At 39.3% G+C, this 16600-nt stretch overlaps 1 protein-coding gene across 1 annotated transcript in view; it reads left to right on the top strand.

Annotated features, from left to right (window-relative positions):
* The window catches only part of TNRC18 (trinucleotide repeat containing 18), a 725141-nt gene that overhangs the window by 503184 nt on the left and 205357 nt on the right, over positions 1-16600 (top strand). The window contains exon 20 of the mRNA XM_044088920.1: positions 13612-13729. Within this exon, the coding sequence (XP_043944855.1) occupies positions 13612-13729 (118 nt within the window). The remainder of the gene's footprint in view (positions 1-13611; positions 13730-16600) is intronic.

Raw genomic sequence — 16600 nt, 5'->3', positions numbered from 1 at the left:
AGTGATGTAAATGCACCATGTGTGACAAGAATTTTGTAAGGAAGTATGGGTTGATGGTACATCACTATACCCGCTGTGGACAGAGCTAAGGGAAGAGTTGCTTGATTTAATAGAGATGGGTAGACACATTAAGATCAATGAAAGAAATAGAATTCAGAAAGTCAGTAAAACCCAAAAAGTCAGGAGTTTGATAAAACAAACACAGTAATTAGGATGGTCCATAGAGATCCATGCAATATGACAGAAGTAAACAGGATATATTACTGTGCAGCTAAATTAATAACTGATTAAGTTCTACCACAAGAACACAGGGTAGGTGAGGGAAAGGAAGGGGGAAAAATCGAATACCATCATAGAAGTATCAACTAGAGAAAACTATAATGCAGTTAGGACAAGAAGTGTCACTGTTAGAAGAATATAGAAGAGAGCACAGATTAACAAAAATACTAAGAAAGATAGACGTAATAAATGCAATGCGCAGTATTAGAACAGACCAGGCTCTATCATGCACTATCGCAGATAAGCTAAAAATCTCTGCCCAGACAGAAAAACTTAGAAGACATACAGATAAATATAAAGGAAAAAGTACAAAATAAGCAATTTATTGATGACCCAAAAAAGTTTTATAGAGAGTTGGGAAACGAGGTAAAAGGATTTGGAAGACCACCAAAAAAAGAAGAAAGACGCATTTTGGAGAAGTATTTATGAAGATCCTGTGGAACATAACAAAGATGCTAAATGGATAGAATAAGTAAAAGAAAGAATAAAAACTTTAAAGGTACGGGATATGAAATGGGATGAAGTAACAGCCAGAGAGATTTAAAAGTGCCTCAGGCCCAGATGCAGTACCTAACTTCAGGCTAAAAGTACTAACATCCTTTGCATGAAGATTTGGCTCCGAGTCAGAACTATTTGTATGCACACCCTGAACAGATGCCAACTTGGCTAACAGCAGGAAAAACAATGCTTCTACTTGAGTGAACCAGCATGCTACCCTAAAAACTGTAGACCAATAACTTGCCTTCCGACGATGTATAAACTATACAATGGAATTGATGCCAACAGAGTTTATAATAATTTAGAAGAAAACTCAATTATGACAGTAGAACAAAAGGGCAATAAAAGAAAGCCATATGGAGAAAAGGATCATTTGTTGTTAAAGTCTTAGTGGAGAACTGTGAAAACAGGAAGAATCCAAGTATGGCATAGATTGACTATAAAAAGCATTTGATAGTACCCACATTCATGGATAAAAGAGTGCTTAGAAATGTATAAGATACTCCCTACAGTAACTGACTACATTACAGTGACCATGAAACGGTTCATAGGTTCATAGTAGGCTATCTGCCCTAGGGCATTTATAAGCCTAGCCAGTGTGTGTTTGGCTTTCACCACTCATTTTAAATGAATTTTGCTATGACCTTTTTCGAGGTTAGTATACTGTGCCTCTGTCTAACAGTGAGACAGAAGTGATACCCGGGGTAAACCTACGATCTCTAATCCACTCATCAAGATTCCTCTTGAAGAGAGTCAATGAGGGACTATGCCTAACCTCGACTGGGAGATTTTATTCCAGAGTGAAGGGAGCCTCTGGGTTATGAATCTGTCCCTCCAGCACGTCCTATTTATTTCAGTGCTGAGGTTCAAGTCTCTCGAGCGCGTAGCTTGATGGGATTTGGATTTTCTGAGGTGCAGCATGTCGATTAATTCCGGGTTGGACATAGCTTTATACGTCAGGCAAAGATCGCCTCTGAGCAGGCGGTATGCCACTGAGTAGAGCTGGAATTTCTTTAACCGGGAAGCATATGGCATCTGTTTCAGCCCTTTGATCCTCTTGGTGAGGTACTTTTGGGGTCTTTACAGTTGCTGCAGGTGTCTGGTAAGGTACATCGCAAAAGGGGCATTGTACTCAATTATGGGCCTGATGAGGGATGAGTAAAGAGGCACGATGACCTCCCCTGATCTAGATGTGAATCCCTTCATGATTAGGTGGGCTATATAAAATGTTTTTCTAACCACTTTGGCCACGTGGTTTTCAAATGAGAGATTGCTATCAACTTGGGTCCCCAGGTCCCTAATTACTTCTTCCGTACTTAATGGATTACCACCTATGTGGTAATTTGTGGGCACTTTGTTTTTGCCAAAGGGGATGACTATACACTTTTTGGCGTTTAGCTTGAGGCCATGGCTTTGACACCAGTTGTCTGTTTCTATGAGGCCCTTTTGTAGGATGCTTGTGTCGGCTAGAGAGTCGATTATGGTGCTTAGTTTGCAGTCATCTGCGAACTTGGTCAGCCACAGTCCTTCTGTGTTGGCCTGTACCTCCGAGAAATATATACCGAACAAGAGAGGTCCCAGGACTGAGCCTTGTGGGACACCACTTGTAACTGGTTTGGAGTCTGACATGGTTCCAGCAATTCTAATCATGTGGGTTCTGTCCTTGAGCCAGTTTGCAACCCATCTAGTGACATAGGGGTTTATATTCAAGCTGGTGAGCTTATCTATAATGCCCGAGTGGGGTATTATATCAAAGGCTTTTGCGAGGTCCAGGTAGGCTGTGTGGACCACCTTCCCCTCGTCAATGGCCTTGGTGACTGTTTAAAAGAAATCGACCAGGTTTAAGAGGCAGGATCTGCACTTAACAAAGCCGAACTGGGTAGGATCCAGTGTCTCTAGGTCCCCAATATCTTTATTTATGAGGTCCATGATGATCCTTTCCATAGCTTTGCAGACCAAGCTAGTCAGGCTTATGGGGCGATAGTTTCCAGGATCCGTTGAGGCACCACCTTTGTGGAGAGGTACCACTGTTGCTGTATGCCACTCTTTGGGTACATATCCTGTAGTAAGGCTGAGATTGAAAAGCAGTTTTATGTTTGGGTTTAGCTCTTCTTGGAGTTCATGTAGGATGCAGCCTGGGACACCGTCTGGTCCCATTGATGCTGTGTTTTTTGCTTTGGAGAAGGGCGGCTCTTACCCGAGTATCTGAGATGTCAGGGGGGCAGCACTCTGCTGGGATATATATTTGCCCTTTTGGTGAGGGGGGGGGAGTTTGCGCTGAACCTGTCAGCTAGGATGTTGCCAGTGTCTCTTGGTTCGGTGTATTTTTTGTCATTTTGGACTAATTCTGAGCATATCTGGGAATTCCCACCCAGATTCCTAACATAACTAAAGAAAGCCTTGTGTGATTATCCTTAGTGTCCTGTGCAGTTTTTCTCTCGAAGCTGGCCTTCGACTATTTTATGAGTGCCCGTAGTTTTTTGCTAATACTGATCAGAGATGCCTTCCCTTTTTGGGATTTTGCTCTATCATGTAGTAGCTTCCTCCTTCTATTGTATAGTTTGTTTATGGCTGGGGTCCACCAGACAGGACGCCTGCCTTTGGAGGATTGGGTCTTGGTTTTATTTGGGATTGCATGATCCATGCATTCCTGAAGGTGTTCATAGAATGCGTTTATAAAGGATTCTTTGGTCTGGGCCGTATTTTCCACAGGCCCGGGGACTTTGAAGGATTCTACTTCGGTTTGAGGAGTGTGAAATTTGCTTTAGAGAAGTTTTTCACTGTTGAAAAAAAGGGCCAATGGGGAACAAGGTACTCAAGGGGAGTTTGTGAGGGTGTAGTGCTTTTAATTTTTTAGGGCTGACTTATATAATTGCTTTAGTGAGCAAGTGCCAGGCTTTAGAGTAGGAATTAGGGTGTTTATTATGAGAACTAGATCAGTTCTAAGGGAAAAAGTGAAGAGCAGACTTTGTGGAGCCGAGATTGGTTTAAACCCAATTAAGCGGAGCTGCCCAATGCTGCGCTATGTGCAAAATCGCGCAAAGCTGCGCCAAAGCGGGTTTTATACAGGGGGACTTGAAAGAGATAGAAATTGGCCCAAAACGGCTAATAGACTACCAGATTCTTGTGCTGGGAACACTCCTCCAGGGATAGATGGGCTGCTCTAAGTTCCCCACTGCCACTGGTGAACAAAGAAGCCTCCCTTTATCCAAGAAAGGAAATGGGCAACACAGGAACTTTCCAAAAGTTCAGAATACAGCAAAGCCTGTATTTGGACTACTCTAGGTCAGGAAAGACGGGAAACAAGGATAATTTTTTTGTTGTTTTTTTTTTCTTTTTTGCAACAAACATCAGGAAAATGCAATAAATATGTAACACAGGCTAGCGCACTTGAGTGTGTAGCCTCAACAGGTATATGCAACAAACTGGACAAACTTTAAAAGTGCAGGTGCAAAAACAACTTTAAACAGTTTAAAACAGTTCAAGAAGCAGAAATAATTGCAGTTTAGCTAGATCGGACAGTCGCCCAGGTAGTAGCAGGAAAAAAAAAACACTTTTATCAGGTTAGCAGTCACTCTTTTAGCCTCTCTGCTGCTAGCTCCACTCTGCAGGACCACGAGGAGCTTGGCTGAGTAGTAACAAACGCAAAAAACGTGCCAAAGCGGGTTTTATACTGGGGGACTTGAAAGAGCTAGAAATTGGCCCAAAACTGCCAATAGAGTATCAGATTCTTGTGCTAGGAACACTCCTCCAGGGATAGATAGGCTTTTCTAAGCTCCCCACTGCCACTGGTGAACAAAGAAGCCTCCCTTTATCCAAGAAAGAAAATGGGCAACACAGGAACTTTCCAAAAGTCTAGAATACAGCAAAGCCTGTATTTGGACTACTCTAAGTCAGGAAAGACGGGAAACAAGGATAATTCTTTTGTTTTTTTTTTCTTTTTTGCAACAAACAGCAGGAAAATGCAATAAATATGTAACACAGGCTAGCGCACTTGAGTGTGTAGCCTCAACAGGTATATGCAACAAACTGGACAAACTTTAAAAGTGCAGGTGCAAAAACAACTTTAAACAGTTTAAAACAGTTCAAGAAGCAGAAATACTTGCAGTTTAGCTAGATCGGACAGTCGCCCAGGTAGTAGCAGGGAAAAAAAAAACGCTTTAGTGGCAGACCACTTTGCAATTAAACCATGATAAAGAACAAATTATTATTCCAGGGATAAAAGTTCAAAGTTGGATATTCCATGGTGACTGTTTGTCACCACTGCTATTCTGCCTTGCCTTTAACCCATTAAGCTATCTACTTCTCAGTTACAGCGTCTTCTGTGTGGCGACATGCGTGAATGGGCATTCCTTCGTTGAAGGTTGTGCGTTAGGCCCGGCAAGCCAGCATGTCAAAAATCTACTGCCAATCATTAGCGGACCGGACTTCCGCTGTGGCGACCCCTAAAGCCGAAAGACACAACAACTTAACACCTTAGGCCATGGCTATAATTTGGCTCCTAGAAAACAAAAAAGTGTAAAGACTTCTGTATCGATGATTTTAAATTGTACAGCTCATCAGATGAAGAATTGAAAGCACAACTACAAGTTGTAAAAACTTTTCCAGATGATATAAGAATTTCATTTGGTCTTGATAATTGTGCAAAAGCAACCTTTAAAGCAGGAAAACTGCAGCACCAAGAAAACATCAGTTTAGGACAAGAATGTGATATAAAAGAACTTGAGTAAGAGGTAGTGTATAAATACGTTGGAATTGATGAAGGTTCAACACTAAAACATGAGTAAATGCGAACAAAACCTAGTAAGGAATACTTTAGAAGACTTAATCCTGAAAACAGCATTGATATCTAGGAACAAAATTCAAGCTGTAAACCAATTTGCTCTTGTCCTGACTTACAGTTTTGGAGTGATTGACTGGCCCCAAAACGTGTTGGATAGATTAGACAGGAAAACAAGAAGGATGCTTCATGCTCACCAAATAATTTTAAAAATCAGTGCCTAACAAGATTATATACTCCCTGTTCTGAAGGAGGGATGGGCCTCCTTGAAATTGACTACATGTATAGATCTGCAGTTGTGGGACTGCACACATCTGCTGACCTCACAAGACCCAAATGTAGTGAAAGTTTTGAAACATGAGAATAAATCTAAGAAGACTTCTCTGGTTAATCTAGCTGAAGCATATCTGCAACAAACAGGAATGGAAATCAGACCAGAAGTAGATAAAAATCAGACAGCAACTGAATGTGCCAAAAAACAAAAGAAAGAATATAAGTTGAAGGGACCAGATGAGAAGGCAAGAAATATGGAAAATTCATAAATATAGTTGCAGGTATAGAAAACATCTGGAAGAGCCTCATGTTGATCAGGAACAAACTCAGGAATCGTTGAGGAGAGGCAAATTCAAACCAAGAGATGAATGGTTAATATTGGCAGCCCAAGATAGTGGGCTACGTACACGCTGGTTTACAAAGTCGGTTGGCCATGTGGGAGAGAAAGACAAATGTACGTTTTGTAAAACCAAATTGGAAACAGTCACTCACCTTATTGCTAGTTGCAACACACTAATGGCAGGACGACTGTATACTGAAAGGCATAATAATGTGGCGAGACTGTTGCACTAGGGATTGTGCAAACATTATGGTACTGAAGTGGCTGAAAAACACTGGAAACATGAGCCACAAAGCATCATAGAAAATGATGTTTATAACATATTATCAACAGTCCAAAAGATGGTTGCAAGAAAACCGGATATAATGGTCCAAGAAAAGAAGACAAAAGTAGCATTGATCATTGAAATTGCCACACTCAGTGACCACAGTGTCTTGTGTACAGAGAGACACTAAGTCATAAAATATCAGAATCTGCAGGCAGAAACAAGAGCAATGTGGAAGAAAGATACCCACACAGTTCCAATAGTAGTAGGAGCAACGGGTCTTATAAAAATAATTTACAGTCTTATTTAGATATGTTACCAATACATGTAACTCCATGCAAACTGCAGAAGGAGTCATTACTGGGCACATTGCGGGTGCTGCGAAGAGCGCTACCAACTGACATCAAAGATTGAAACAATACTAATTTCATGAACTTTAATCATACTTTGACTTAGGAATGGTGTGTATTCCCGTCATGGTATTAGAAACCCAAAAGACTTGGAGAAATTAAAAAGGCAGTTGGACAGGTGAAATTCTTGGTTACAGTCAGGGTGTCCCACTGGGCTCTGTCCTAGGCCCTTAATTGTTTAGATTGTGACTTTCAGACATATCTTCATCCGAGGTGTTCTACAGTTTGTATGCAGATGACCTGAAACTGGGTAAACTATTCAGATGTTACAGATACGGCATGTCTGCAAAATAACTTGACTAAATTAACCCATTTGGGCATAGGATAATAATATGCTGATAAATGCATCAAAAACTAAGCATATGAGATTTGGGGAACATAAATTGAAAGGCGAGTATTTAGTACAGCACAGAGTGATTGAAACTGTAGGTTCACTTAGACCTGGGTATGTGGGTAGATCCAGCTCTTATCTAATCATATCAACCAATTGGTTAGTGATAGTTACACAACTATAGGTTGTATAAAAATATAAAGTCTAGGAAATCAGAAATGATGAAGTCATTGTTTAACTGCATTAGACTCAAACTTGAGTATGGAATAACAAGTATTTAAACCTTATAAGAAAACAAATATAACTAAATTGGAAAGAGTACATCAGAAATGTACCAAGAGCATCCATGGATTTGAAAATTTATGTCATTATGAAAGACTAAAATGTCTGAACTTGTAAAGTGTCTTTTACAAATACTGTAGAGGAGATCTTATTCATGTATATAGGGCATTTAGAGACATGTATCTCTGGAAATGTTTGGGGTTATTAAAAAGTTGTTGTTGTTGTGTCTTTCGGCTTTTCCCGGTTAGGGGTCGCCACAGCGGAACTCTGGTCCGCTAATAATTGGTAGTTGATTTTTACGTGCTGAGTTACCAGCCCTGATACGCCCATTCACGCATGTCTCCACGCAGAAGCCGCTCTAGCTGAGAATCGAACCGGACAGTGTCTTACTTAAAAAGTAGAGAATAATCAGGCAATCTATGTAGAATATTCTATAGGAATGAGAAGTGTATTAATTGGTTCTCTGAGAGAGCAGCTGATGCATGGAACAGACTGCCAAACTCCATTAAAGCAAGGACTAGTTTTGTTATTTTTATGAACAGCCTGGCCACTTACTAATGGAACAACTGTTTTGGTATACTGACAAGCTAGAAGGTCATTAATACCCATGCTTTAAATATTTAAATGTATGTATGTAAAATGTAAGTTTTAAAATTCCCATTAATACCAGAAACTGGAGGTTGGATGTCTGTTGCCATATTCTTTCCTTCAGTACACTCTAACATCAGTATGTAAATGTACCTTAATTTATTGAAAACATGCTACACGATTGTATTCAATTCGTTTTTGGCCATGCTGTTAATTTAATCAACTCTCTTGCAAAATATTTAAAGAAATTGTAGTGCTGTGCCCTTTTGCATGTTTGGGGGCAGGGGGGGGTGCACTTCTGACCACTGAATGAAAGCTTATTTCTGTGTGACCAGCAAAAGGCATCATCGGGGTGATCCGAACATCCTCGTGGAGAGAATGTGACAAAGAACATTCACTTTCCTGTCTCCCGTGTTCACTTTCAAAACTTAAATTTTAGAGGAAAGGCTGACAAAAAGGGTTTTGTTTAACAAAGAACTAGTGGTTGCAAGTACAAAGGTGTGATCACGAAAAAGTTAAATTTGATCTTTAAAGATCTTAACAGATGAAGGGCCAAACATTTTGTCAAAGGAGAATTTAAAATCTCAGTTTAACATCTTCTGATTCATTTTGAGATGTAACCAAGCAAATGTAATCATAACGAATCAGTGGCAAAGAGGACTTCAGAAAGTTTAGTTGCTTGTGACTCAGAAGCTGTTAAGGAATTTAAAGAAGCTTTAATGTCTAATGAATGAAGATTAATGGGAGAGTAAATGAGAGAAACAGAGGAAATGTTTGTATTTGAGCTGGGATACAGGAATTACCTAGTATACTTGTAGTTAATATATTAAGAGATAAAAGAACGGAAAGTGAGATCTTTAGAAAAGGGTAGGGGTAAATTACATAGGAAAAAATGGTAAGAATAATGCATATAGAAAATGTTTTGGAGGAGGAATGAGGTTTAAGAATAGGTAGGAATTGAGCAATTTATGTGTAAAGTTTAGGTTATATGATATACAATATACATTATGTTTGCACAAATGAATTTATGGTACTTTTCCATTATCGGGGCAACAGGATAAATGTGCGCTTGATGTGAAGTCACCGCTGCCTAATATTTTTCTGGGTTTACCTTTGTCGTCTTCTTCCCCCTAGTATTGCTTTTCTGACAAGTCAGCAGTGGTCACTTCAGTGTTCTTTTCTGTCTTTAAATTTGGCTTTGCGGTCACAGAACTCTTGCTGTTTCCTTGCAAGTCCCTGCTGCCTATGCAGGCAATTGTAGAACAATCCCTAGTTAAATGATTCAGAGGGTGTAAGACCAACGTTAATTTCTAGGGGGGAAAAAAAGGAAGTGGTTCCGACCATCAGGTGATTTGTAAGCCTCATTGTGTTAAGACTTCTAATGCTGGGAGGCCTGTCTGTCAACATGCACACACTGCGAGTGGGGAGATCGGAAGTCAGTGCTGCTTCTGCTGTTTAATAATTGCAGTTGGGATACAATTTCTTAGCACAGAGCAGTGCCTTTATTCCCTTACAACACAACTGATGGTTAGAAAGAGGTGCACTTCCTTATTTCTCACAAAATAATGCCAGTCAATCACACCCTAGCTAGGAATTACCCGGGGATCTTGCTACAGTTTCACGGCGCATAGAAAACTAAGAGGCGAGCAGTGGTAACAAAAGGTGAAGGCCCAGAAAATTAGGGTTCAGACAGAATTCGGTACTAGGAAAGGGCTGGATCTGACAAACGTTTGCATTGCACAAATCTGCGAACTTGAAAAAACATTTTGATTTTACTCTTAACAGCAACTTGGCTGCATTGCAGTTCAAGGCTAGGTCTATCCATCCATGTGCCTTACAACTGTTGCCCCGATAACGGAAAAGTGCAGAATTTATTAATATAGTTTGATTACTTTTATATAAATGTAAGTTTGTCTGTGTCACAATCAGTAACTTTCTCATGTTCTCAGAAGAAGCCAGTAAACTTTTTAGCACACGGGTCTGGCAGTTTAAAACTCTGAAAGTTAAAGTAGCAGAAGAATAAACTTTCTTTCCAATTCTATCAAAAGTTTTCCCATCCTTGTCAGAAGGAATGGGGTTAGCATTCGCAGTGTTTGACTGAAGATGCTTTTTGTAAATAAATAACTGGAGGAACTGATTTGGTATTAGAAGAAAGGTATTTGTTTCTGAGGCACTTTGTATACCCTATCAGACTTTTTAGGAGTGTGAGGCTGACTGTCAAATGTTCTGCAAGCTGTTTAGAAAACACCCTGTAAAGCTAATAAAACCGGAGGAACAGCTGTTGGCTAAGAAAAATCCAGTTAAACAAGTCATAGTGCTACTGCTGGAAGACTGGGATTTCATTCTTTTCCCACTGAAATATTTGTTTAATTTTTGCTGCAGTTTCAGAAAAAAAGATAACTGTTCTGGATGGAAATCTGAAGAAACTTTTTCTTCAGTGTTGCAATTTACAGCTTAAAGAGAATTCACTAAGGAAAAACACTCCCCTTTCATTCCCTGCTCTTTTACTTGGGAATCAGTGTCAGAAGCTGAGGTTTTTATTTTTCTTCTCTTAGACTTCAAGGAATGATCACGATTTAAAATATTAAAGTCTTGAAATCTTTTTGCAAAGTCCGTTTATATCTTCCCAGAAAAAGCCAAACACTTGACTTTTTGCCTCCTTTTTGTAGGAGGACCCCTATAAAAATGTTAAGGTAGAAGCACTTAGAAATGAGGCACATTAGCCTGTCTGTGTTCTAAGATTTCACCTCCCCTTCTCCAAGACCAGCAAGAGTGGTTCTCCCTTGCCCAGACAAGACAACCCTGCAGCCACAGAGGATGCAACTGCTAGTCTTTATTAGCTTCTCAAGAAGCTATACCAGTGGGACAGAAATATAACAATGACTGGTCTGAGGAACCACGCTTAGCCACAGCTGTCACTTCTCGTTGGTTGAGGCAGTGAGGAAGCCAGCTAGACTCCTGAGGACTCTCAAAATTTTCTTATTGCAGACAGGGGAGGGAAGAGCTGGAAAAATGCTCCATAGTTTGTAATTTCTTTTAAGCTCTTTATTTTGTTGCCATGTGTGTGTGTTGTTCCCCAGAATCCTTTTTCATTCCGAAATTAGGTGTAAACAGAAAACACTTTCCTCCTCGTAACACAAAAAAACAAAATGAATATTCTCAGAATCCACTGAAGGCAGTTTACTGTAAAACTGTACAAAGGTTATAAAGAGACAACGAACTTTCAAACTGAAGAAGCACTTTAGTATGAAAGCTTTATCTGTTTATAACCTTTGTTTACATTTATGATACACTGTCTTCTGTGGATTCTCGGATGTTTCTTTTTATTTTTCCAGTTGTTTTTGTACCTGGCTTGGTTGACCTGCTTCAGCTCCCCAAGTACTCCCTCTCATTATAAGTAATCAGACAGAGAGGAGAGAAGAGAGTGCCTCTGAGCCACAGCTCAAATAAGCTGGTATGTCATTTACAAGTTTTGGATGCAAAGGACTTTGTCAGATAGTCTGATAGCACAGAACTCAGAAGTGCATGCTTCCGCTTGGAATTAAACATATACTTTCATTTTGAGTGTGTCCAAAAATGTTTGTAAAATACATATGTTCAGACCCTCCATGCTAAGTAATGAGAAACACCAGTATGTTTTTAGTGGAATACATTCATAGCATTATCTCAACTAACATCAAAGCACAAAAGATCGACTACAAAAGTTTGGAACATCGAAAACACTACAAACAGCTTCCATGCAGGAGCCAAGCCTCTCCCCCATATACCAACTTGGAAATGTACTACAGATGGGAAAGGGGAAGAAAGCAGTCCCCCTGTACCTCAGTCTATCACAATAGCTGCTGGCTTTTTAGTGCTGCTAGAGATGCCAGTAGCAAATGGCTTTGATTTTCATGTTTTGACCTTTTGTGGTCGATCTTTCTTGCTTCGTTGTTATTTGATTTGATGTTAGAGTATATTCTATTTTCAGTATTAGTTTTCAGAGTAGTTAGGCAGTTCATCACGTGACAAGTATGAATGCTACTATTGCTTTGAGCTGCACTGAGAATCTCTTTTCCTAATTTTACATTGATGATAGAGTTTGTCTCAGTAAAAAAAAAAGTTTGAAGCTGATGTCCTTGTGTGATAGTAAAGTCATTCCCTACACACTCACGCACACAAAACACTTAAGTTTTCCTTTTAAATACTGTTTGTGCCTTTGTTTTTCATAAAAATGACATTCAGAACAAAGCAGCATTCTTAACTGTCCTAGATTTACTTTATAGTAAATTACGATTTGTTTATTTTACATTTGTTGACTGGGATAGTCCGACTGGGACAAAGCCCTTTTTCAGCAGAGGCCCGGGGAGAAAAGCTCCACAGTTCAACTATAAGTTATACATACACGTTGCATTAAGTGTAAAAATACAGTAAGGTTAGCAGCCTATAACTTAATGATAAAAGAGACAAGAAAAACAAACCTGAACAGACAAAGAATAGTAGGTAATGAAATTCAATAAGTTGATCAGTTACTAAATGAAATCAACAGAAGTTCTAAAATTATTATTAATAGGTTAAGATAAAGTGCAGCAGAAATCAAATGTAAAGAGAGTAAAGTGACTCTTAGGTTGAAGAAGCAGGGCAGGTGGAGAAGCAAACAAAGCATAGCAAAGAGTAAAGGGAGAAATAGGGTTTAGGAAGGAGAGAAGAAAAAAGTAAAGAAGTGAGAGAGTAAGGACTATCTTCAGGTAGGGGCCAGGCTGCCCATGGCAGGGTAACGTGCAGCCCTATCAAACTGTAAGACTGCAAAAGAGGATTTCATAATAGCTAAATTTGTATGATGTTTTCCTTCTTAAAAGACATTATGAGGGAATCTGTTCTAAGTAGCATAACATGACATGCTAAGGCCTGCATTGTAATAACAGCTTACCATTGGTACATTATGAGGAATGTGGCTCCATGTCAGGCATGTTTGCCAAAGCAAATATATTTTTAAACGCTACCAGCACTGACACTTTTTTTGGTTCAGATTATAAATGAAAAATAGCTGAACATTTTGGAGCTACTCGTAGTCAACCAATAGCTGATTTCACTGGCTAATTTGACTAGATTTTTTTTAATCAGTCTGGATTCTTTCTTTGCCTGTTGCCATGGAATTCAGTAATTAAGTTGAAGAAGTATTCCATAGTTAGCAAAACAGATGTCAGGAGTACAACTGATTTACCACTTGTTGAAAGTCATAAATGTTAAAAGTGCTCTCCATTCTTAGATTGTCATTTGCAATGATTGGTGATTTGTTCCAGTTGGCAAAAACATTTTTGTAAGTTTGAAGAACCCTAAATGATATCCGAGATGCAACTTATATTCTGTGAGGTCTGCTGGTAGGCTTTTGGTTCCTACCCATCTCTTTGGTGTAGGACTTTTGCTTACAAACAAAGTTAGTTTGAGTATTGACTTTCATTCATCTGCTTAGATTTATAAGTGATAATCAAGTATAAATATTCATAAGGATCATGTTATAGAATACAAAAACAAACAAAAAAATCTTTAGATTATTTCATGCTTGGTGTTTTTCTTATTCTGTAGCTCCCCGCTCATGTATCATTGACAAGGATGAACTGAAAGATGGCCTTCGTGTTTTGATTCCAATGGATGACAAACTGCTTTATGCGGGATATGTCAAAACTGTACACTCGCCTGACATGTGAGTAACCTAAGAGAAACAAAACACTTATCCTGCTTTAGAAATCATTTATATGTATATTTGCATACCAAAAGCAAATGTGCCTTGATAATGTAAAGCTGTAAAACTAGGCTAGTGGTGTTCAGGGGAGGGGGAATTCTGCTAAGAGGAGGTACTGTTATGTTGAAATTATGCCAGATTACTTGTATTCTGCACAGTGCTGTATCCAGGGGAGCAAAGTGATCAACTTATTTTGAGTCAAAGCTTCTAGTCAAAAGTTCCAAGATTGTCTCCAATATTCATTTAAATGAGTTATCTGGCCAGATGGGCCCCTTCCTTTAAAATGCAAGATCCACCACTGCTGACCACTAAAAATCCCTAAGCAGATTTCAGACATACTTGCTGTTGTTGAACTTCTCCTTGATGCTGTAAGATCCTTTTGTATATGGGTTCTTGGCTAGGCTTGTAATGGTCTACAGACTCATGGCCTAGAAATTACCAATAAATGAGATCAGTCATGTCAGCGTCACTTATGGTTGAAGCTGTCTTTGTTTGAAATAGTTTCAACAACTGAAGACTGGCTTTGTGATGGCCCCTCTTTGCCTCATTCCAGTAATCAAGGACCCCCAATCCTCACCACCAACATCGGTGAAAGGCAGTCACTAAAACAGTACAGGAATGGATTTACACAGTATTTCAAATGCAGCTGTCTGCATCCAACAACATTTCCCCCAAGAGCACACAGGGAGCATGCTCCACTGGGACTGAACTCTGTCTCTCTAGATACCAAACAAGACCCACCTTGGAGCATTGTGTCCCAGTTCCAAGTATCTGGCACCCACACTTGAGTAATTGATTTTTCACACACATACACACATGGGAAAGGCAGACACAGATTCACCAGCTGTGCTCTGTCTCTTTCTCCAGACCACAGGGGAGGTTGCTGCCACCAGCCAAATACTGTAAGGCTCTTACAAAGGGGTAACCAATTTTACTGTGTCAGATTAATACTGGTAAAAATGGTAGTGTGTGACCAAAGCAGTAAGGCTTTTCAGAGTGGCCACAGTGACGATGAAATGAGCACAGGCATTCTAAAGATATTAAAAATGTTTACTAAAAGAACAACCACAATGAAAAGGTATAAAAATATTTAATAATGGACAATAAAATAGAAAATAGGAAAATAATATTTACTTACAATAAACATCAGAGTTTTAATTACAGAAAATATAAAATAACACAGTTGGATAGAACCTCGCATGCAGAAAAAGAAATAATACTAAACTCAAGGTACTTTTCCTAACGAAACTAAAGAGAAACTGCTCTAGTTTTTACTCACTTAATATCACAAGGTAAGATGTACTACTGAGGTGCTCACTTCCACAAGGCAAGATGAGAAACCTCTGACACACTGAACTGTACAACTAACAACTACTAAACAACTGAGCAGTGATAACTGACATAGATCTTTCTATATATTAGATTCCAAAGAAAAACAGAAACAAAAACAAACTGCTGCTGCCAGAGTTCCATCCTTCAGCAGGTTACATAATTACATCACATCTATATAGTCTACCTGACTCTGGCACAGTTCACATTCAGAACTCTTTAAGTTTCTGTTGCAGCATTTTTTAACGTAAGCAAGTTTTGCAAATGCATTTCTAATACAATCATCTGTACAAATTAATGTGACAGTCAAATGACACAAGATTATTTACAAAACTTCAGCCAGTGATGCCGGCAGATGCCACACATGCACTGTCTCACCTCTCCCGATACAGCTGGCAACACCTCCCAATGTCACAAGCTTCACAAAAGTTCATAGGTTATTACTAGACTAATGACTACTAAGAGCCCTTACAAGCCTAGCTGCACACCCCAAACCATTTAGGTCCCGAGTGTGATGGGCATCTGTACAGGAGGGCATTTTAGTAGGGAGGCAACTAAGGGATTTGTAAGTGGGGTGTTAGGATAATATTTTCTTATTGACTATGTCTATCTAATAGGGACACAGTGGTTAGACTGGGGTAATGTTTGCAATTTCCTATCCAGTTGTCAAAGTTTTGTTTGAATAGGGTCAGAGAAGAAGTCTTGTTTCATATGGATGGAGAGCTAATTACACAGTGCAGGGGTCCTCTCTCTCCAGCACATTCTGTTTCTATCACAAGCAAAGTTCAGATCCCTGGATCTAGTGTTTATGGTGCTGTTTGTTTTGTGCATGTGCAACAGATCCATCAGGAATGGGTCTGAGAAGCACTGTAAGCCAGGCAAATATCACCTCTCTGCAGCCTCTAGGAGACTGAATACAGAGAACAAAACCTTTACATGATTGGTATAGGGCAAGGGTATTTGTGCTTAGAATGTTCCTTCATATCTTTTGTATTGTTTCTGGTCTATCCCTTCTCTTTAACAGTGGAGAGTTCCCCCTTTCACCTTGACAGAAATGAAAATTAGTGGGTTTCAGTTTGTGTTGACTGAAGTTAGCTGATTACACTGTCTTTATTAGTTGGCATGCACGGTATTGCTTAAATGATGTCTGTATCATTCAAGGATTTGTTTTTTTCTAAGTTTCTTTCTATATTTATCATTGTAAAATAGTGAAAAATGAAAGGTTAAGGCCATTACAAAGACATTTGTTTTTTATTTGCACCAGAGTCTGACATGGTCATGGCAAGTTTCTGTGCATCGTTCACATACCTAACAGTGAAAAAAGTAAAACAGAATATATCCACCTCCAAAATTGTAAAACATACTTTACCCTAGTAACTTGTATTTTGACTGTCAAAGTAAGAGAACTGCTGTTTCATAATATATTAGGCTTGTGGGTTTTTAGTTCTAACAAAAGCAGCCCATATGACCTTCAGCATACAGTAAGTGTTTATACCTAATGAT

Source organism: Protopterus annectens, chromosome 12.part0 (assembly GCF_019279795.1).
Source record: "Protopterus annectens isolate FY-2018-M chromosome 12.part0, PAN1.0, whole genome shotgun sequence".
Lineage (NCBI taxonomy): Eukaryota > Metazoa > Chordata > Ceratodontiformes > Protopteridae > Protopterus > Protopterus annectens.
Note: the sequence above shows the minus strand (reverse complement) of the source record. Positions and strands in the feature narration are given on the sequence as shown.